At 38.6% G+C, this 22,117-nt stretch overlaps 1 protein-coding gene across 2 annotated transcripts in view; it reads left to right on the top strand.

Moving 5' to 3' along the window:
• Positions 1–22,117, top strand: part of gkt (glaikit) — a 104,757-nt gene that overhangs the window by 25,852 nt on the left and 56,788 nt on the right. For both annotated transcript variants that reach the window (XR_011017543.1, XM_067135895.2), the window contains exons 4-6: positions 1,179–1,584; positions 7,100–7,219; positions 16,654–16,749. Coding sequence is in view for 1 of the 2 variants with exons in the window: in XM_067135895.2 (XP_066991996.2) it covers positions 1,179–1,584; positions 7,100–7,219; positions 16,654–16,749 (622 nt within the window). In the remaining variant the exon portion in view is untranslated. The remainder of the gene's footprint in view (positions 1–1,178; positions 1,585–7,099; positions 7,220–16,653; positions 16,750–22,117) is intronic.

Below are 22,117 nucleotides of genomic sequence, written 5' to 3'. Positions count from 1 at the left end.
GCCTGCACCAAGGCGAGCAACAGTAAGGCAGATTCCAGTCAGTCAGGAAGACGGCCACAACACCCTTGGGAGGTCATAGCCCTGGACTTGATGGGTCCTTACCCGAGAACATCACGGGGTTAAACAGGACTCCTAATGATCACCGACCTCTTCACAAGATGGATTGAAGCCTTTCCGATACCAGAAGCCACAACGAGAAGCATCACCACCCTTCTACAAGATGAGGTATTCAGCCGCCACGGTTATCCACAGTGTATTCTGTCAGACAACGGGAGTCAGTTCACGTCAAGGAAGTGGCAGCCATTTAGTTATGTTTTGCCATGGGCTACATTCTGAGAGCAAGAATGGAATAGCAATATGTACAACTCAACCTTGAGATAAAAAATATGTCGAGCATAAATAAGAATTACGTTTTAATTCATTTAGGTATAACTCAGAAAAATATTTTATGAAATACATGGCTGTTTCCCTGGGACTCATAAAAACCTACACTTGAACAGTTAACTCAGAACTACATACAACTGGGGAATGTATAAACCAGTTTCAACTGTAGATGTATCTATATGGGTCCTTTTTGCTGTTTTTATTTTCTTACCAAGCATGCTTTAACATTTTATGTATATATTGCATAGTTTTTACATCCAGTTGGGGCTGCGTAGTCAGGATGGCAAAGGTGTGCTTGGTTCACCCAGAAGGACATGGGTTTGATTCCCCGGCAGGAAGTGGAAAAATTTAAGAAACGAGATTTCCACTTTTGGAGGTGCATATGGCCCTGAGGTTCACTCAGCCTGCACCAAAAATGAGTACTGGGTTAATTCATGGGGGCAAAGGCGGCCTGGCATAGAGCTGACCTCTCTACCCCACTAAGTGCAGAGATTATGCAGATAATGGAAGCATTCATTGTACAGAGATTACTTTTTTTTTACATCTATGTGGTGGTTATTGTTTTAAGAGAAAGTACAACTAAGGCAGCCATCCTGTACAATTAGTTGTCTGTTAAAGTAAAATAAATTCCTGTCTCCATCCCGAAGTAAGGGTTTGCATTAGCTGCTGTCCTGGAAGACCTGGGTTCGATTCTTAGTGCTGCCAGAAATTTATTGGCAGAAGATCTGGCATGTGGTTAGGACATGAATTTACATTTTGTTGTCTGATTATGTGCCATTTCCTTTTTATTACAGAAGACAAAGAAGAAAAAAGTTCTACAACATCTGACAAATCTACTTCAAGTCCATCTCAGTCAAATTCTTCCAAGAATCAGAATAGTACTAGAGACAGTCCAAGCAAAGGGTTTGGCAGGCCCAGTAGGCTTTCTTCCAAAGTAGACAAGAATGCCGGCAAGGAGAATGGTCGTTACGTTGATGAGCCCACGAACTGCGACGTAGCTGCACGTTTGGAAGCTGCTGCCCCGTACTATTTCTTCTTGACCAAAGTAAGATCTGTCGCGGCCACTCACGTTGAGCCTCTTTCCATCACATTCCGGGAGCTTTTGGATCCCAGCCTGGGAAAATTGGAGGCATCATGTCAGATCAACTACATGGTGGAAATGCCGTGGCTCATGCACCATTACTTTTACCACAAACTCGGGTAAGAACCTTATGATCTATGGGGATTAAATGTGGCTAATGTATACTTAAGCATTGTTCCAAATTCTCACAAATTCAGGGATTTTGCTTGGTAAATAACGTTTTTGAAAGGAAGTAACTTATTTTGAGGCTTTAGGAGACAGAGAAAGAAGGTGGGGTGTGTTTTCTTGCCTACCTATTTAATACATTTTGAATGCCTACAAAAATCTGTACCCTCATAATTAGCATTCAACTAAGACCTGCCACTTAGGTTAGAAATGGAAAATTTGCTGCTAATGATGTAATGCAAATTTTTTTTAAATTCAACTTCTGTTACAAAAATGGACAATGTATGCACTGTGCTCGCAGAGTGGTCCCTAATAATGTATTTAATGTCAAATTAAATTTTCTTTGCCAAAACAAGTCCTGTATTGTTTGAGCTTATCGCTGTGTTGTGTCGAAGTGTCAACCAAAGCAATTTGTGTGCCAGCATTGTTAGTTCCTCTTCCTTGTCTCCGTTTAAGCAACCCATGATGTCTTCTTGGTTCCCAGGCTCAACAACAGGAAGACTGTTTGTAAGAACCACAAGTTCATTAACTTTATTTATAGGATTGCACTTTACAGAACACATTGTTACAAATTTTAGCATTTAGCATTAGTTTTATTAATTACCATGATGAAATGAATTCCTCATTTAACACAGAGCCACAGATAATCAGGTCTTGGGTAAGCGGGTTTACTATTATTATTATTATTATTATTATTATTATTATTATTATTATTATTATTATTATTATTATTATTATTATTATTATTATTATTATTATTATTATTATTATTATTATTATTATTATTATTATTATTATTATTATTATTATTATTATTATTATTATTATTATTATTATTATTATTATTATTATTATTATTATTATTATTATTATTATTATTATTATTATTATTATTATTATTATTATTATTATTATTATTATTATTATTATTATTATTATTATTATTATTATTATTATTATTATTATTATTATTATTATTATTATTATTATTATTATTATTATTATTATTATTATTATTATTATTATTATTATTATTATTATTATTATTATTATTATTATTATTATTATTATTATTATTATTATTATTATTATTATTATTATTATTATTATTATTATTATTATTATTATTATTATTATTATTATTATTATTATTATTATTATTATTATTATTATTATTGCAGGGTTTATCGCGGATCGCAGAGTGAAAGAGGGTGCTGTGGTGAATGGGTCTAACTACAATATCAAAGTTAATTTAAAACTTTAGCAAAGGTTATATTTCTTCAGAATTTCAAAAATCAACAAATAACAATATAACAGGTACATTTAGCAATTTTGGAATAAGTCAAGGAAAATACAATATTAGTGAATTCGACAGGTCCTGGGCTTCGAGCCCCTCGCTTTACACTGCTTGAGCTCTCAGCTCAAATTTACAATTTAAAGAAGGACAACTTTAGTAAATGGCAGAAATCCCCTAATTCAAAGAGCACTTGCTCTTAAATATGCAATATCTAGCCTCCCAGATGTTATGTGGCCATTACCTTGTAGAAGATCTAGCAGCTGATGAAGAGGCCTCCTGCTTGACACACTCACTCAGTAAGATGACGATCAGTTGGCCAAGAGACGTGAAAATCCACAGTTTATAAACCCTCGGGGAAAGTTTGAGACTTTTCAAGATTAAACTAGCCACACCCCCCTCTCGTTTTTATTGGGTAATTTAAAAGTTACACTCAAAATCGAAGAAGAAGAAGAAGAAGAAGAAGAAGACTGTGATTGGTAGAAAATTAATTACAGAAATTAGGGATTGGCTGGATTCAAAACTGGCAGAAAGAAAAGATAAATATTGCCAACCCAAAAATAAAGGAACATCAATTAGTAAAAAAAAAAAAACTTATGAATACAAAAGTTCTTTCACTTCGCACCAGGGTGCAAGATTATAGTTTTTAGCAGTGACATCTATGGAAGAATGTCCAAACTTCTTGATGAATGGCAAACAAAACAAATAGAAATATAGTCAGTTCAGGAAACTGCACAATAACAAAATTATATCATATTTTAGTGGTGTCATCTTCTGAGTAAATTGATAAGTGAGTCTAGTTTCAATTTCATTGTTTCACCGGTAGAGGAGTTCTTATAGGCGCTAGATTTAAATGCACAGCATTGTGGTGTACCTCCCGGTATTATTATTATTATTATTATTATTATTATTATTATTATTATTATTATTATTATTATTATTATTATTATTATTACAAATTTAGGAAGGCTCGGCTTGTGCCGGTAACATAATGGGCTGACTCGGCCTAAGCAAGGAGTCACCCTCTTGATTATGAAACTACAGGTACATATATGTACAAATATTTACAATAGAAATAATTACAACATATACATTTATACAATAAATACAAACAACTTCAGGCTTCTTATGTCCCCGTTTTGGGAATCTGTTCTTCAGTATTACTGGAACTGCGGCCTGGATCTTCATGCTGTTTGGCGTGAGTCAGAGGAAAAGTCGTTCCTAGGAACTTCCTCACAATGTGGCAAGTGCTCAGGAGGGTGGCTTTCTGTAGTTCTACGTATGTGTGATGATGCAGGTTTAATGCGGCCAGAGAGCTGTGCAAGCATTTTGGAATAACACCGATACATGATATTACTATTGGAACTGTGGTGACTGATTCTAGTTTCCACAGGCGTTGTATTTCTATTGCCAGTTCTGTGTATTTTGATATCTTTGTGGCTATTGTTGTTTGCAGATTGGAGGTATTTGGACAAGCAATTTCTATAAGGGATGCGGATCTTTTTGATTTATCGATTAGAATAATATCTGGCCTATTGTTGCTGAGCGTGACATCGGTTATGACTTCTCGGTCCCATAGTAGTTTATATGAAGAGTTTTCGAGAATGGGTGGAGGTGTATATTTCCAATATACAGTTGATGACTGAAGAAATCCACATTTTACAGAAAGTTTCAGGTGAATGATTTTTGCTACCTGATCATGTCGGTGCTTATAATCGGTGTTGGCCAAGTGTGGGCAATCAGAGATGATGTGCTGTATGCTCTCTGTAGTTCTGGGACAGCGGCGGCAGTTGTCTGAGACAACTGTTGGATCCTTCATGATAAATCTACGGTAGTTCCATGTAGCAAACACTTGATCTTGGATGGCCAGAACAAATCCTTCTGTTTCTGGGAAAAGACCGGAGTAGGTCAGCCAAGCGTGCGACGCAGGGTTGTCGATATGAGGCTGATACAATTCTTGGGGGTATTTCCCGTGAAGAGGTTTTTGCTTCCACATGGCCATATTCATTTCTTTTGTAGGTGGGGTAGAAACAGGCATTTCTGGTGACGACAGATTGGGAGGTGTATAGTTTATATCAGTTCTGCAAACAGCATGATGAAGACACGATGTATCAGCTCTCGAGTGGAAATATTCTCTTAGACTTGATATCAGATTGCTATGTAAATTGACAATGGATAAGAAGCCCCCCTACCACCTTCTGATCTCGGGAGTGTAAGACGTTCAGTTGCAGATTTAGGATGGTGCATATGGTACCGGGTGAGTGAAACTGCTGTTTTCGTTTGTAACTGCTGGAGTTCTGTTTGGGTCCATTTTATGATACCAAAGGAGTATGTGAGCAGTGGTACGGCGTACATATTGACTGCTTTGGTAAGATGTTTAGCTCTCAGTTTTGATGATAGTACCTTGTTGAGACGTGTTATATATTGCTGCGTGACATTTCTCTTGATGTCGGCATGTTTCATACGAGTGCTCTGATGAAAACTGAGGTATTTGTACATTTCTTCTTCCTCCAGCTGTTGTATGGATTCGTCGCTTAAACTCGAAGGTGTTCCTTGTGCTGAGTAGGATCTTCTGATGACACTTTGGGTTCTGCATTTGTCCAATCCAAACCGCATGCCTATATCTGAAGAAAACGCCTTGGTAATTGAGAAGAGATGTTGGAGATGGGGTGTGGTAGAGGCATACAGCTTAATGTCATCCATATAGAGTAGGTGGCTGATTTTGAATAGCTCTTCTCGCTTATTCTTAATGCTAAATCCATACCCACTTGTGTTCAGTAGGTAGGATAGTGAATTTAATGCCATGCAGAACCATAATGGACTCAGTGAGTCCCCTTGGAAGATCCCTCGTCGTATTGGTATGGGTCTTGTTGCAACACTGCAGTTTCTTAGAGAAACGTGAAGTGAGGTGTTCCAGTCTGCCATTACCGTCTTCAGGAAGTGAATGATTGAGGGGTCAACTTTATATAGTTCCAGAACATGTATGAGCCAAGTGTGTGGTACTGAATCAAAGGCCTTTTGGTAGTCAATGAAGCACGTGTATAGGTGCCTGGATTTATGGTGTGCTTGTTCCAGGACCACAGTGTCGATAATCAGTTGCTCCTTGCACCCCTTGGTATTCTTCTTGCAACCCTTTTGCTCCTCGGCAATGATGTGGTTTTCCTCGCAGTGTTTCAGAATTCTGTTGGCTATTATAGATGTAAATATCTTATATAGAGCAGATAGACATGTTATAGGCCGATACTTCGCTGGATTTTGCAGATTTTCATCCTTTGGTTTCAGATATGTGATGCCAGTGCACAGGAAAGCTGGGAATGTTGCCGGGTTGTCTAAAAATTTCTGGAAATGTTGAGTCAGAAGGAAATGAGTACATGTAAATTTCTTGTAGTAATTATTATTATTATTATTATTATTATCATCATCGTCGTCGAAAATGCAGATAATCCAGAAAAACTAAAAAACAAATACAGTACGTGTTATATGATTGATGGTTGTATAGTAATACTTTTTGTCAATAGTACAAAAAATGTAAGAACACTTTTCTTACATTTACGACTTTGTATTATGCACTGAAATAATGTGCAAGTTTTTGTGTTTTACATTTTTATAGTGTTTGCACACAGCATGATCACGAATACGTTTTACTAACATCAGTTCTGCCGGTGCGGTTCCAGTCTAGGTTTCTAAATAGGCCATCAGTTTGTCCAGCTGCATTGTTGCCTCTCCATGAGTCACTGTTTCTTCTGATACAGCGCCGGTTTTATTTTCAAATTCACCATCAGTGAATTAGTAGTGCGTTGGATTCAGAAGAGCGTGGGTTTGAATCACACCTTGGCTGTCCTGAGAATGGTTTTCCACGGTTTTCCATTCTCAATTCCAGGCAAATGTTGGGATGGTACCTTTGATAGACCGTAGCTGAATTACCTCCAATTCCTGTCCTTAACTATCCTCGGCGGAAAAGACATTAAAGAAGAGTCGACCCCGTAAAAGAAATACTTTACAAGTAAAAATAAATTTTTATTATTTTCGATCCAGATAAACCGGAAATCCGGATTAATGAGGGCCGGATAAACAAGGTTCTTGTGTACTTCAAATATTTCATATTTTACATTACCTGTCTTACAATGATAATATTGCTCTCCATTGTATGCTTATTTAAGTCTGCTCTGTTTCAGTGAGAAGCCTCTCCTGATTATTTATGGTGATGATAATGATGACCTGCGGTCAAGTGCTTTGCCCAAGAACATCACAGCTGTGAGAATAAAAACTCCACATCCTTTTGGACACCATCACACGTGAGTAAGAGCACATTTAATTGTGGAATGATTTTTTAAGTGTTTGATGCTGTTTGATTGGATCCATTGTAAAGATTTTTATGCTCAAAAGTTTTTGAAGGTACTACTGTATGCATAGATAAAGTTTAACTGATCTTTTATTGTCAGTTACTGAGCTACTTGGCTACGTGGTTCAGGTCACTTAATTGTGAGTTTTCATTCGGGGTATGGTTGGTTTGAATCCCACCATCAGCAGCCTTGAAGATGGTTTTGTGTGGTTTTCCATTTTCACACAAGACAAATGCTGGGCTGTATCTTAATTCAGACCATGACTGCTACCTTTCCAATCCTTGCATCACCAAAAACTTTTGATGTGTTACTACGACATTAATGCATTGGCTATAAAAGAAGGAAATTGTAGTCAATCCTAACCAAAAATTGTGATTAATTGTCCATTTCTTTCATGAAAAATTACCTTAATTTTCAAATTACTTTCAAATGAAAACATTATTTCTTTTAATCTTAACTCACCAAACATATTTTTATCACAATATCCAGAATTTTATACAGAATCAAAATTCACTAAAACAAAATAGTTTTTTTTAAACTGTTGCTTATTTTCACTTTATTAACACAAAGAAAGAAACAAATAGACTTTTGATTATAAAAATGTACAGGGTGAGTCTGAAATATGGCTATACATTTGAACGCATTGTGTGATGACAGTATTATGGCTATTGGAAATGAGACACTATCATAGCAAAGGCATTTCTTGAAATTAAAGAATGTTAAAGAAATACCGATCAGAGTAACTTTGTTGTCTCAAACTTCTTGCCGTTTACATCCAGTTATAATCAGAAACCCTATAGAAAGTCACTCATTGCTTCACGATACACGTTCACTGGAAGAGCACAAAATTCTTCCTCAGTTGCTGTTTTCACCTTTTAACCTTTTCCTTGAAAAAAGAAGACGACACATACAGCCAACCCCAGTGTCGGCGAAATTAACCAATTATGGTTAAAATTCCCGAGCCTGCCGGGAATCGAACCCGGGACCCCGGTGACCAAATTTCAGCATGCTAACCGTGTAGCCTTTTCCTTCAGGTATCTCCATTACCAGTGGTCACAGACTGTAAGATCGGGGAAGAGGGCTGGCAATTCAATCAGTCCCCTCCTTCCTATCCACCAGTTTGGCAAGTCATGATTCAAAATTTTCATTGCTGAAATAGCGTTGTAATGGAGTGCACTATCTTGTTGGGAGCAGCAATCTTTGTGTTTATCACTTTGCATAACTGGCACTACAATTTCGTGAGGATTTCACAGTACTGATCAGCATTAATGATTCTCCTCCAAGATGCTCATTCCAAACAATGTTTCCCATCCAGTCATAATCCTAACTTTGACTGATTCTCTTTAACCCGTCTACTGGGGAGCACGACTTACGTCGCTCGAGGAAATAACCAGCCGGTTGGGGAGAGCGACTTCAGTCGTACGCTGTTGTTTTATTTTTTGTCCTCAACTCTGAGCCTAGCCAGAGTTATGAAATTCATTCCTCGTTATTGGCCTGCCCCTGTCATCGAGTTGTATTTTTAGTAAGTACTTCCGCTTGATAGAAACAAAATTTGCTTCCATGCAAAAGCGTGCTATGTGTTCGCCTCAAGCGGTAAGTAATCAGCTGCGTTCTTACTATGTGCTTACTTGAATAGTTTTAATATGTTCTGAGACTGGGAACTGTATAGTATCTGTCTGTTAGGTCATCAGCACAGAGGCTGGTTGAATCCTCAAATAGCACCAGCAAAGGCTATGCAGTGTTAGGGAAACAGCAAAAACCAATGGCAGAGCCCAAATGAGGCGTACTAGGCAAGATGAGGAGCGAGGTAGTTTGCCATTGCTTTCAATGTAAAAAGGAGTAATTATGGCGAAGAGTGAATTTGAATTTATAGATGCGTTGCACTTCTGTTATGTGTTCAATGAGAGTATTTTTCAGTCATAATGTCGCCTAAATTACATCGGGTTGAGGAATTACGTGATGACAGCTTGCGCTCACTTGTACATGAAATGTTGGAGTTTAGTGACAAGGACGATAACTTCAGCGACTTCCATTCAGTTCTTCGTCTTCATGCATTCCCTTTTCCAGATTCTCTCTGGGTAGGGTAGTGTAGGTAGTGTACCAAAGCCCTCCACCTTACTCAATCCTTCCACCACTCCTCTTCTAGTACTTTATTGCTATCGGCTCCTCTTTGCAATACAGTCCATAACACATCTCCTCCATCTCATTCTAGGCCGTCCCCTAGACCTCTTTACTTTCTCTGTATCCATGAATGTTCTCTTTGGTATTCTCTCTCCTGGCATTCTCATCATGTGTCAAAAACATTTTAGCTTTGCTATATCAATCTCTTCTTGGAAGTTTACACACTCCCACACTTCTCCTTATTTTCTCATTTCGTATTCTATCTCGTCTTGTCTTTCTCTATATGTTCCTCAAGAACCTCATTTCAGCTGCTTGTATCTTACTTTGGTTCCGCGTTGTCAACGTCCAGGTTCCTGAAGCATAGGTCAGTGTAGGTTTATAAAAGGACGAGTATAAAACCTTCTTGCACTTCATTGGCACATCTTTGTTCCATACAATGTCTCTCACACACTGGTAGAAACTTGCAGACTGCTGTATTCTTAAATCAATTTCTCCATCCAAATTTCCATCTTGTGACATCATGCTGCCCAAATATTTAAAAATTTTCACTACTTAAAGAGGTTCATCTCCTATTTTTATCACTCCCCTGGATTTTCTGGTACCTCTCGTCATGGTCAAAGTCTTATTTTTCGCAGTACTAATCTTCATTCCAAAATTTATTATCTCTTCGTTCCATAAATCAACTTATGTCTGTACTTCCTCTTCATTATCTCCCCAAGCTACAATGTCATCAGCATTGCTCGCTCATCATCTTCTCCTTGATATTATGTAGAATTCTATCCATGATGGTAATGAAGAGTAAGGGAGACAATACACTTCCCTGTCTTAAGCCTGTCTCAACTCTGAACCATTCAGTTTGACCCACTTTGGTTCTAACACAACTTTTGCAATTTTGATACAATGCTATTACTATTTGCATTGTTTCATTCCCAATCTGTGCCTCTGTCGATGTTATCCATACCAAATTCTTTGGGACACTGTCATATGCCTTTTCAATATCTGGAAACATTACTACCATGTCCTTTCCATATTTCCAATACCTTTCCATCAAATGTGGACCTACCTCTTATGAATCCATACTGTTCTGCCAATTTTCCCTCTACTCTGTCTCTTATTTGTTTATCCGAGATTATTTCAAGGATCCTAGCTGTATGAGGTATCAGTGTCATGCCTTTCTAATTTTCACATTGCTTCCTGTCTCATGTCTTGAAAATTGGTATAGGGCCTAATGACCCCTTTCTTCCACTCTTTTGGAACAGTCTTTTCTCTCCATATCACTCTGAAGAGTCTATATAACCACTGTAGACCAATTGCTCCTGCTGCCATTATCATTTCTATGGTGACCTCGTTAATTCCAGCTGCCTTGCCTCGTTTCATTCTTTTAGTAGCCCATTCAATCTCTGCCATGGACACCTCGTTTTCCTTATTTTCCATCTGTACTAAATCTGGTTCTTCGATTTCTCCTTGTCCCAAGGTATTTTGCACTTTGTACAGCTGTTCAAAGTATTTTCCCCACCTCTGCAATATATCCTGCTTCTATGTTGTCGCTTCCTCCTGTTCATTTTTAATTATATTAGCACCTTCACTTGGGTTTTTCTTCTTTTACCCACTGAAATAAGATCTTTTTGCTTCTGATTGTATCTTCTTGCAGTGATTCAGTGAATTTTTGCCAGCATTTCTTTTTCTCTTCTTGAACCACCTTGGAGCACTCCTTCTTGCAGTGGTTGTATTCTGTTTTGCATTGTGTTGTTCGGTTTCTCAGCCATCTTTTCCAAGCTTTTTTCTTCCGTTTAACTATATCTTTTACCCTGTCATTCCACCAGGATGTTTCTTGATCTTTCTTCCTTCCTGATAACTCTTCCACAGGTCTTTTCTGCAGACTCCACCATGACTGTTTTAAAGTAAACCCATTCTTCTTCGACCCTTCCGATGTCTTCCTTAGGTATGCTTGTTTTAATGTGTGTCTGGAACTCTTCATTTATTTCTTTCTCCTGCAATTTCCACACCCTTAGTTTTCTCTGCCTGATCTCAGTCATCTTTTGTATCTTTCCCATCTTTAACTTAGCTATCACAACTCTGTGATCTCCTTCGAAAGTTTCACTTGGGAGGGCTGTTACATCTACCAACATTTTCCTGTTACCTTTCTCGACCAAAATGTAAGCTATCAGAGTTTTGATTTTGTTATCCCAACTATATCTTGTTATCTTCTGACTGTTTTTCTTTCAAAACCATGTGTTACCAATGATCAGTTCATTTCTTCTACAAAAGTCTACCAAAACATCTCCAGCTTTGTTTCTCTTCCCATATCCAAATGGACCTATAATCTCTTCATCTCCTTTTCTTTCCTGACCTACTTGGGCATTCATGTCTCCTATGATCACAACTTGTTTGTCCTGTATATGGCCTTCCAGACATTCAGGGTATTCCTCTAGATCCTTATCTGTATTTTCTGTTTGTGGAGCATACCCTTGTATTATATCTGTAACACAAGTTTCAAATCTCAATCTGACCTTAATCAACCTCTCATGTATGTTTTCCACCAATTCTAGGTATTCCTTTAGGTCTTTTCTAATTCTGAGACCTACACCATTTTTGGCTTTTCTTCCTCCACTATAGTATAAGGTGTATCCTTTCTTTAGTTCCCTCTCACCTTTTCCTTTCCATTTGGTCTCACTGATTCCCAGCAATGCTATATCTTGGTCAACCATAAAATCTACAATTTCTTCCACTTTCCCTGTTAGTGTCACTACATTGATGGTCGCTATCTTGATGTATTTGGTTGCTGGTCGCCCGTTTCTCACATTTCTCTCAGCATCACAAGGACTGCTTGTTGCTTGTGGGGAACGCCCTTGCATTTTGCATGTCGCTTGTGGGAAATGCCCTAACATTTTCCTAGGCTTCAGTACACTTGTCATCATATACGCTTGTATTACGATGGGTTTGCCACTCCCAAAGGCATTTTAGAGCTACTGCCAGCCGAAACTTGTTGGCCCCTTCTAACATGGAGAACAGACGCCTTTTGTAGCCGCTTCTCTGGAGTACAGGCTTCCATTCAGTTAGTGAAGATAATCAAGGGTTATGAATTTCATGTTGTTGGTCCGTATTGAACTGAGATTACATATAAATTATAAACAGAAAAGTTTTTCACCTATTCAATACATAGTTATATTTACAATGTGTGTATTTAAATTATATGGGACTAGTTTCAACCCTACTTGGGGTCATCATCAGCCATATTTAAAGAATACACAATATTTGACGAAATCCCAAAACATGTTTCTAAGCAGTAAGAACATTATGAACTGAGAGTTCCACCCATTAATATCACCACGCGCAGTGTCTACCTACAACTCCCGAAGAATTCTAAAACTTCATGTTCAATCTGCACAGTTCCAGCAATAAACCCTGCAGCCATATCAACATAGCTTGGTTACCTAATACACCAAGTATAAAATTTTCTGCTTAAGCTGATACAGTGTATAATCAACTCCTCACAGATTCTTCTAGAGAGTATCAGCTACACATTTGTTACTCAAACATTTGTACATACTTGTATACTTTTATTATAAGTGTCACGTTATATTGTGTTCAGTCTTAGTACCATAGCACTCGGTCCACAACTGTAATGTATCACTAGGACCTACTGAATTCTATCTGAAGCCACCATGTGTCTAAAATTTTACTCAAGTTGATCTACAACATAGAGCATCTCATTTGTACTTTTATATCCAGACTTTTTAACGTGTTTGGTGTACTTGTATTATATATTGCTCACCTATGTCACTCGTAATATTTCACTTTCATTTGCAACATTTTGAGCACCATAGCACTTCGCCTAATTCAACCACACATCATAGTGTTAATTATATATTCATAATGTTCTTACTGCTTAGAAACATGTTTTTGGATTTCGTCAAATATTGTGTATTGTTTAAATATGGCTGATGATGACCCCGGGTAGGGTTGAAACTAGTCATATGTAATGTAAATACACGCATTGTAAATATAACTATGTATTGAATAGGTGGAAAACTTTTCTGTTTATAATTTATATAGTGAAGATAATTTATTCTCTGGAGAAGGAGAAGGCACAAGTGGTACAGGACAGTATTCTGCTTCTATCACAGCGAATGGTCGCAGGTTCGAAAGTGACATTTCGAGTGACGACAGTGACGATGGAGAGAGACAGGCAGACTCAAACGGCAGTGATATGTCAGGGCCTATTACGTGGGTAGAAGATGGATGGAAAAGGAGTAGATTTCCAGCAAAATTCATTCCTGGAGTAAAAGGACAGTCCTTGGATGTAAAGACTCCAGAGGATATTTGCGAACTGTTTGTGGATGATGCTATCTGTCAGTATTGTGCTGAGCAGTCTTAATATTTATGCTCATTAGAAAATTCATGGAGAACACTGATGAGCAAACTGAAAGGAAGTTGTAGGGAAAAGACTGGATTCCTACAAATAAGGATGAAATACAACTTTTATTCAGACTTGATTCTTCAAGGGATTGTCCACAAACCTACAATGGAGCATTACGTTTCTTGTAAGAAGTTATTAGCCACGCCCTTATTTTACAGGATCGTGACGGAAAAAATAATTTTTCCTTCTATTGAAATATCTCCATTTTCTGACAATGAGGCATACAGTGGGCAGATGCCTCCAAAACTATTCAAGGTAACACCAGTCTTCGATCACTTTGTAAAAGTATTTCAGGAGTCTTAGATCTCAGATGACCAGCTATTCACAGACAAAAGCCTTAATCTATGCAAAGGTCACATTGGCTGGAAAGTCTACATTCCAAAGAAAAGGTCCTGGTTCGGAAATGCAATCTTACAAATTTTGCAAAGCAAAAACTGGCTACGTGTGGAATATGTTGTGGTATACTGTAAAATCAACAGAACTCAACAATGAAGTCCTTGACATTTACGTATCACAGTGTTCCAAGCCGACAAGAATTGTGTGAACCCCGGCAGATAATCTTCTGAAACAATGATACCTGATAGCAATGGACACTATTGTAGCAGCCCTGAATTGTAAGACCGGCTAAATGACCTCTAAACTGATGCTGTTGTTACAGTGAGAACCATCCGGAAAAATCTGCCTAATGAACTTATGAGTAATAATCTGGGAGGGAAAAAAAAAAAGGAGGGGTATCACCTGCTTATGGAAATAAACTAATGGTTGTAAAATGGAAGAACAAGAGAGACGTTTGCATGCTCGTAGTATCCATGATGCAGAAATGCGAACTGTCCTTATCAGAGGGAAGGACGAAACTAAAGAGAAACCTGTAGTTTGCATTGACTACAATGATTCTATGGGGGGGAGGGGGTTGATCTTCCCGATCAGTACGTTTTTACATACTCCACAGCAAGGAAATGGATGAAAAAATATTACCAGAAAATTTTCCGGCATCTTCTGGATCTCGTGCTATTCAATTTATTTCATCATTTTCCAACAACATGGAGGAATATTCAATCACCCGCAGTTCAGAATTCACCTCATTGATGAAATCCTCGAGAAGTACACAGGATCAACCCCCTCTGATGCTATGCCTGCCCTTTCACTTAGGACACATCTTGCTGCTCCCACAGAAAGATTCAGCAGTAGGCATCTTCCTGGTGTGAATCCACCATTGGGAAAAAGGCAGCTCGGTGTGAAGAGGTGCGTGGTGTGTCTGGCGAAAAGGGAGAGACGTGAAACCATCTACAGGTGCAGCAACTGCCTGCTTCCGTGCTTACCACACACCTACAAGAAGTGTAAGAAACACTGTGTGAGGTGTAATCTGTGTGAATAGTGTACATAATTAGTGAAATAAGTCCTGATGTGTAAATTTGTTGTGACAAAGCAGTACCTAATTATCGTGAGAAGACGATTAGAACCAGCCTACAATTTTAAGTACTTCTGCTCAAATTATTACTGAGATTGCAAACCCTGCATGAAATTTTTTTTTCTCAACTGCGGTATTTATTTCACAAATTTGTCGATTAGTTTTAAAGTGTATTTTCAGTGCATATGTTTTATAATTTTCCTGAAATTAATATGAAAATTAAGATTTTCCGAGAAGAAATTTATATTTGAACTATTCAGAAACTAGCACGAGACTTAACATCGTTTTTGCTCCAAACGTAAAGACCCTCAAATATTAAAAACATGGTGAAAAACCATTTTCATTATCAGAATTAGGATATATGTGGCATTGTTTATCAAGTATTTCAAAATTTGGAGGGTTTCTTGAATTTATTAGGGTTTTTTTTGTTACAAAAATTCTTCCCCACCAGGGTGGAGTTACTCTCTCGTGCACTCCCCAGTTAGTGGGTTAATAACCTGAGGCTTCTCTCTAGCATAATAATGACAGTTGTGTTGATTAATACTCCTGTTCATGCAGAACCCAGCTTCAAGTGCAATTTTTCGGACCAAGATTTGTCATTTTCACATTCCCTTAATACAAAGTAACGCAGTTCTTCCCACTTGACCATCCTTGTTCAGTTCTTGAACATGAATCGGCCTGAAAGGATGGTTCTGCTCAAATCTCAAAGTATGAGATGCACTGGACCGACCGATACGAAGCCCAAGTGCACCACAGTCTACAGTGCTTGCTGATATTGCTGCATTGGTGCTACTGAGAGGCCTTCCAGGAGGATTGCCTATCTATGTACTTCCCGTTGTTGGTAGACATTTTATCCACTTTCCCAGAGTTGACTGTTGCTACACTGCTTTGAAATCATGTTTTGCCAGTCTCATCTCAACGATCGTTCTGGTAAGCAATCACCCACTCTGCAACTTGACTTGTTGCCGTATTGTCTGCACCATCTGGGCTAAATGGCATAAGCTAAGGTACATGACAGCTAAAATTAACAAATTGAGCTTCAAGTTTTATATACCACTCAGTATTTCCTTCACAGTGTACAGTAATGTTTTACATTTCTGACTCGCTCTGTATTATACAGGGTGTTTTTTTACCAACACAGATAGGTCTTATGGCGATAATGGGATAGGAAGGAGCTAGGGGTGGGAAGAAGGCAGCCAGAGTCTTAATTAAGGTACAGCCCCAGCATTTGCATGGTGTGAAAATGGAGAAACCACAGAAAACCATCTTCAGGGCTACCAACAGTGGGGTTCGAACCCACTATCTCCCAGATGCAAGCTCACAGCTGCACGCCAATAACCACACGGCCAACGCGCCCGGTTTATACAGGTTTCCCTGTCTAGAAGACCTAATGTGAATGTGTATAAAATAGAATTTGGTTGTACTTTTGTGTTTCAGTAAAATGTCCCTGTTCTACTATGCAGATGGCAGCTTGAGGGTGGTGGTGAGTACAGCCAATCTGGTGGCATCGGACTGGCACAATCGAACTCAAGGGTGAGTAAAACATGAACCATGGTGGCTTCAGTTATACTAGAAATACCTGGTGAATTCCATTCTAAAGAAAAAAACTATGAATTTTAGACAAACACTAAAATTCCTGTAATTGTTTAAAGATTTCTGTATCTATTTCAAAGCCAATGTTAAAGAACTAGAAAAGTCAAATAATTCATAATGTTGAATTCCTCCAACATAGAGAAACCATAAATGCACACTGTTATGTCTAAGCATTTCGCAAAAGACCTGGAAAGATGATCATCCTTTCAACATGATAATGCATGCCCTCACTATGCTCAGTTCACCAAGGAGCAAAATAGGGTGAGAAGTTCTGATGCACCCCTACCTACTGTCCTGACATGGTATCCTCTATCATCTTTTTAGTGTTGTGAAGGAACAGACGTAAGACCAACGCTATGAGATGACAGAGGATATACAGAAAACTGTACGTTGGTGTTTGCAGGTTACTGGAACAGAGTTCTGCTGCAGAGGTATTTTACGTTTGCAGAAAGATGGAAAATATGTGTGCTAAGAAATGAAAATTATCTTGGAAAGTAAAAGGAAAAAGGAAGTGTGTAGTTTAAGATTGTGCATGTGTTTTTTATTATTAATAATGACAACAACAAATCCTAGTTCATCAATAATCATTGCTCATTAGTTTCAGTATGACCCTAATTTATTACAAGTCATAAGTTTACCTCACTGTCTTTGTAAAGAACATTCAATATTTTTAAATTAAACAATTTATATCTACCATCCTACAGTAATATTTTGAAACAGCATTTTTTAAGGTCTTGTATTGTGCTGGCCCCATGGTGTAGGGGTAGCGTGCCTGCCTCTTACCCGCAGGCACTGGGCTCGATTCCCGGCCAGGTTAGGGATTTTTACCTGGATCCGAGGGCTGGTTCGATGTCTACTCAGCTTACATGGTTACAATAGAGGAGCTATCTGATGGTGTGGTAGTGGCCCCGGTCTAGAAAGCCAAGAATAGCGGCCAAGAGGATTTGTCATACCAACTACACAACACTTCATAATCTGCAGGCCTTCAAGCTGAGCAGCGGTCGCTTGGTAGGCCATGGCTCTTTGGGGCTGTTGCACCATGGGGTTGTTGTTTTTTTCTGTGGGTATTGTACGAGGAAATTCCCGCATCAAGCGCTAGCTTGAAGAGTGTGAGTATATCATCTATAGGCTTGTGTGCAGTACACTAAATAGAGTCTGGTACAGAGAGAAGTTTCGTAAAGAGCATAACAGTGGATCAGTTTAAATGGCTGTTTATTTTCAAAACAAAATTCAAGACAAATTTCACATCACCTAATGCAGTAGATCTTCATGTGGGCTTCTGCTGTGGCAGCACACGCTCTCTCCAGTTCTCAAATTCAAGAATGGCTTTTACGGCTGCAGATCTTACGATCACGGGAATAGAACCAGCTTTTGGATGGTATTCTGCCGTACCTTGAGGTGTATCACATTCTTACTTAATTTCAGTACATAATACAGTGGAACCTTGATTCTTAGTTTTTGGAGGGACCGCGAAAAAAAAAAACGTACAGCACGGGAAAACGGAAAATCTGAGAACAAATGAACCATCAACAATTTGGCTACATGTCACAAAAATGAAATATGTGTTATTATAATCTTACAAACACTCCTAAACCAAACTAAATTACAGTCCCAATAGACCTTCTGCCTACCAAGCGACCGCTGCTCATCCCGAAAGCCTGCAGACTACGAGGTTACACATGGACAGTGTGACGACTCCTCTCGGCCGTTATTCCTGCGTCTCTAGACCGAGGTCGCCATCTCATCATTCGATAGCTCCTCAATTAAAGGTAATCGTAGAATGAGTGAACCTGGAACCAGCCATCATATGCAGGTAAAAACACATGACCTGGCCAGGAATCTAACCCGGGTCCTCCGGGTGAAAGGCAGGCAAGTTAGATCGCGGGGCCAGCATCAAACATTAATTACTGGTACGCAACTTAAAAATCTCGAAACTTTACATTCAGTTTTACTGGGGAAACTTTGTTAGTTCCCCGTGAAAACTTCTTTCAGTTCAGCAACTTTGATCAGCCAAACTCTTCAAAAAATCTAATACCGGTAATGCCAAGCCAAACAACAATCGACCACAATATACATAATCATATAGATGATATTAAAATACTAAATTTGTGTTAAAAAGGAGCAGTTTTGATTCCTGCCTGAAAGCCCAGTGACTATACAATGCCGTGAGAGAAGTTCCGGAAACCTGTTCGGCGATACAATAGAAAAAAAGTAAAAAAAAAAAATAATAATAATTTTTAAATCTAACCCTGGACATAATGTAGATGTTTTGCATTACGAACATTTGGCGAAACTCGTTCCGTCTTGAAGTAGAGCTGTCAAAATTCGCTCTGTCTCCCAGTTGCTGTTGCCACTCTCTGCCCTAGGATTTCCGAGGATTCTCTAAAAATTATCTCCCTAATGTGATGCTAGGATGGTTCCTTATGCAAGTTCACCGCCGATCGCTTTTGCAGTACAGTACTTCCTCTAATTATCCCAATGACGGGACGTTAACACCAAGATCCGTAAGTATGCCATAGCCGTCCTTTTGTGAGTATAGTTTCTTGAAAAACGCATGATCGAGGATTTAGACTTGATGGGACTGATATTTCTGGACGGTTGATTCGGGAAATAGTTTCTTCGAGGAACGGATAATGTGGGATTTGATACTCGTGGGACCACGGAATTGGAACGAATAATATGGAAAAACGTCATTTCCGGGAATGTATAATCGAGGAACTACTGTATTAAAATTAAGTGATTATTTACTTCAGCTTTTATTTCTAACTGTACCAAAGATGGTCGATCGCGTTTTGTGACAAACTTAACCATATTATATGTATCATGAAAACCTATTTCAAGCACCAGTAGAGAAATTATAACCTTCTTACTATAAATTTACATGATAATAGCCTTTCCGAAATTTAACCAGAAGCGAGAAAATATAAATTAACCTCCAAAATCAGTGATGCACTCTGCCATGTCTTAAGGTGTATACCATTCTTACTTAAGAGGCGGCCGAAGCTGGAACGGCTGGCCACCAGCTTAGTAGTTGTTGTAACATGGGTCAAAAGTTTGTAGGAGTTTTTATAAGGAAACGGAACAAGGTAAAATTATTTTGGTTTTATAGCGCATGGTAGTCTGTGATACACTTTTCATTAGTGTAAAAGCATTTCAAAAAGAAATGCAAATATAGTTATAAAATGGTAGTTAAAGTAACGAATCTCCATATAAAATTCAGCTCTGAACCGTGGTTTTCCTAAACTTGTTTTAAGTCAAGATGGTGTTCAAATTAGAAGCAAACTATACCGTATGGAAGTTTATATTTTTCTCTAATGGGCTACTTTAACATACTTTAAAATTAGGGATTCTTTATATATTTAATCGTGATTTTAATAAAGCTCTGCTTATTGACTTACGAGTGTCGGCCGAATTCTATTGCTGGTAGTTCAGCCAGTTTCCGTCAGATGCCGCAGCGTCACAAAGCCTTGTCCTTGAAGAGGGAGGATGACAGATTAGCTCTTACCCATGCAGGGATGTGGTGAGTGAGATCTTCAGCTGCTATCAGTCGCTTCCTCACCCTTGCTTTATAACAAGCGGCTGTGGACACGCTGACAATACTTTGTTACTCGCTAGTTGTGGTATGACCTTTCAATAGCACGTTATATTTTGTCGTGTTTTATTACACCGTGGTACTATGATTAGTGGAATTTTTAATCCACTGTCGGCAGCCCCGAAGATGGTTTTCCATGGTTTCCCATTTTTACACCTTGCAAATGCTGGGGCTGTACCTTAATTAAGGCCGAGGCCGCTTTCAACTCCTAGGCCTTTTCTATCCCATCGTCGCCATAAGACCTATCTGTGTTGGTGCGACGTAAAACCACTAGCAAAAAAAATTAACATTCATCGACCTTATTCTTTAAAACACACCGAAAAATATGACATGTTGGTGAAGAACACCATGAAATTGTGAATGAACTTAAAACAGCTGCCTTATCTGAGGTAGGTGTTATCTGACTTGATTGAATTTTCTTTGTTATATTAGTGACACAATGATGCTTACTATTCAAACTAAGACAATTAACTTATTTTTATTGGTAATTGTAGGTCGGAGGTGAATTGTCAGTTCGAATAAGCTACAACATATCTCACTAAAAGAATGGTTAAATGGCGTAACGTTACAGAAAGTGATGCAGTAATTGTTCAGAATCCGCATACTGAATAGTAGTTGCTACTAATGTTTCTGTATTCTCTCTGTGTGTATACATTTATAAAACTATTTTAATGTTTAGTAGAATAAGAATAAAAATGGAATTAATTGCTATAAATATATGTTGTTCCTCTTTCATTTGTAGCCTTTTACAATATGGGCAGTGGCGATTCTAGATACTTAAAACTGGGGGGGTGGGGGGCTGTTTGGAATTGAAAGTCTTGGTAACAGAATTCAAAAGAAAAGTAACCATGTTTCGGGCAACATTAGCACAACCATTAACCATCACAAGAGACCAGACTGATACTATTTAATAAGAAGAGAGCTTGGCGCCTGTGGAAAGACTTCCCTAACCCACACACTCACAATACCTTCGTTAAAATCCGCCGCCACTCGAGGTTTATGGTCAGAAGAGACTACAAAACACACGTAGACACTGTCACTGAAAACGTCCGCAGCAATCCCAAGCGCTACTGGAGTCTCATCAACACACGGAGAAGGACGGAGCGGATTCCTGTCAGCGTGAACCACAACGATACAACAGCAGATGGCGCCGATCGCAATGAACTGTTCAACAGGTATTTCTTCTCCAACTTCTCCCCTCCCTTCCAAAACCAACCGCTCCCTCCCGTTGGTACAGCTTCAAACAGAACCCTATCAAGCATAACTACCACACCAAGTGAAGTTCATAACCTTCTTCAAACTCTTCGTACCAACAAAGCTACCGGTGCCGACACTATAGGTCCTCTTTTCCTAAAAAATACTGCCAGCACTCTTTGCGTCCCTCTCTCTAAATTATTTAACAGATGTTTTGCCACGGGCTATTTTCCTATTACCTGGAAACAGGCAAATATTGTTCCACTTCTCAAATCAGGCAACAAATTTAATGTTTCATCTTACCAACCAATCTCTATTCTCCCCACACTATCCTTTATCTTTGAAAAAATTATACACCAGCGTCTCCTCGCATTCACTTTGCCGTATATCTCAACCAAGCAGCATGGTTTTCTACCAGGTGGCTCTTGTCTAACAAACCTGGCCACTCTGCATAGCTTTGCATCACACGCCATTGCAGCTAAATCACAGCTGGATATCTGCTACGTAGACATTTCGAAAGCT

This window comes from Anabrus simplex, chromosome 1, assembly GCF_040414725.1.
Source record: "Anabrus simplex isolate iqAnaSimp1 chromosome 1, ASM4041472v1, whole genome shotgun sequence".
NCBI classification, from domain to species: Eukaryota; Metazoa; Arthropoda; class Insecta; order Orthoptera; family Tettigoniidae; genus Anabrus; species Anabrus simplex.
This window is presented reverse-complemented; position numbering and strand designations above follow the sequence as displayed.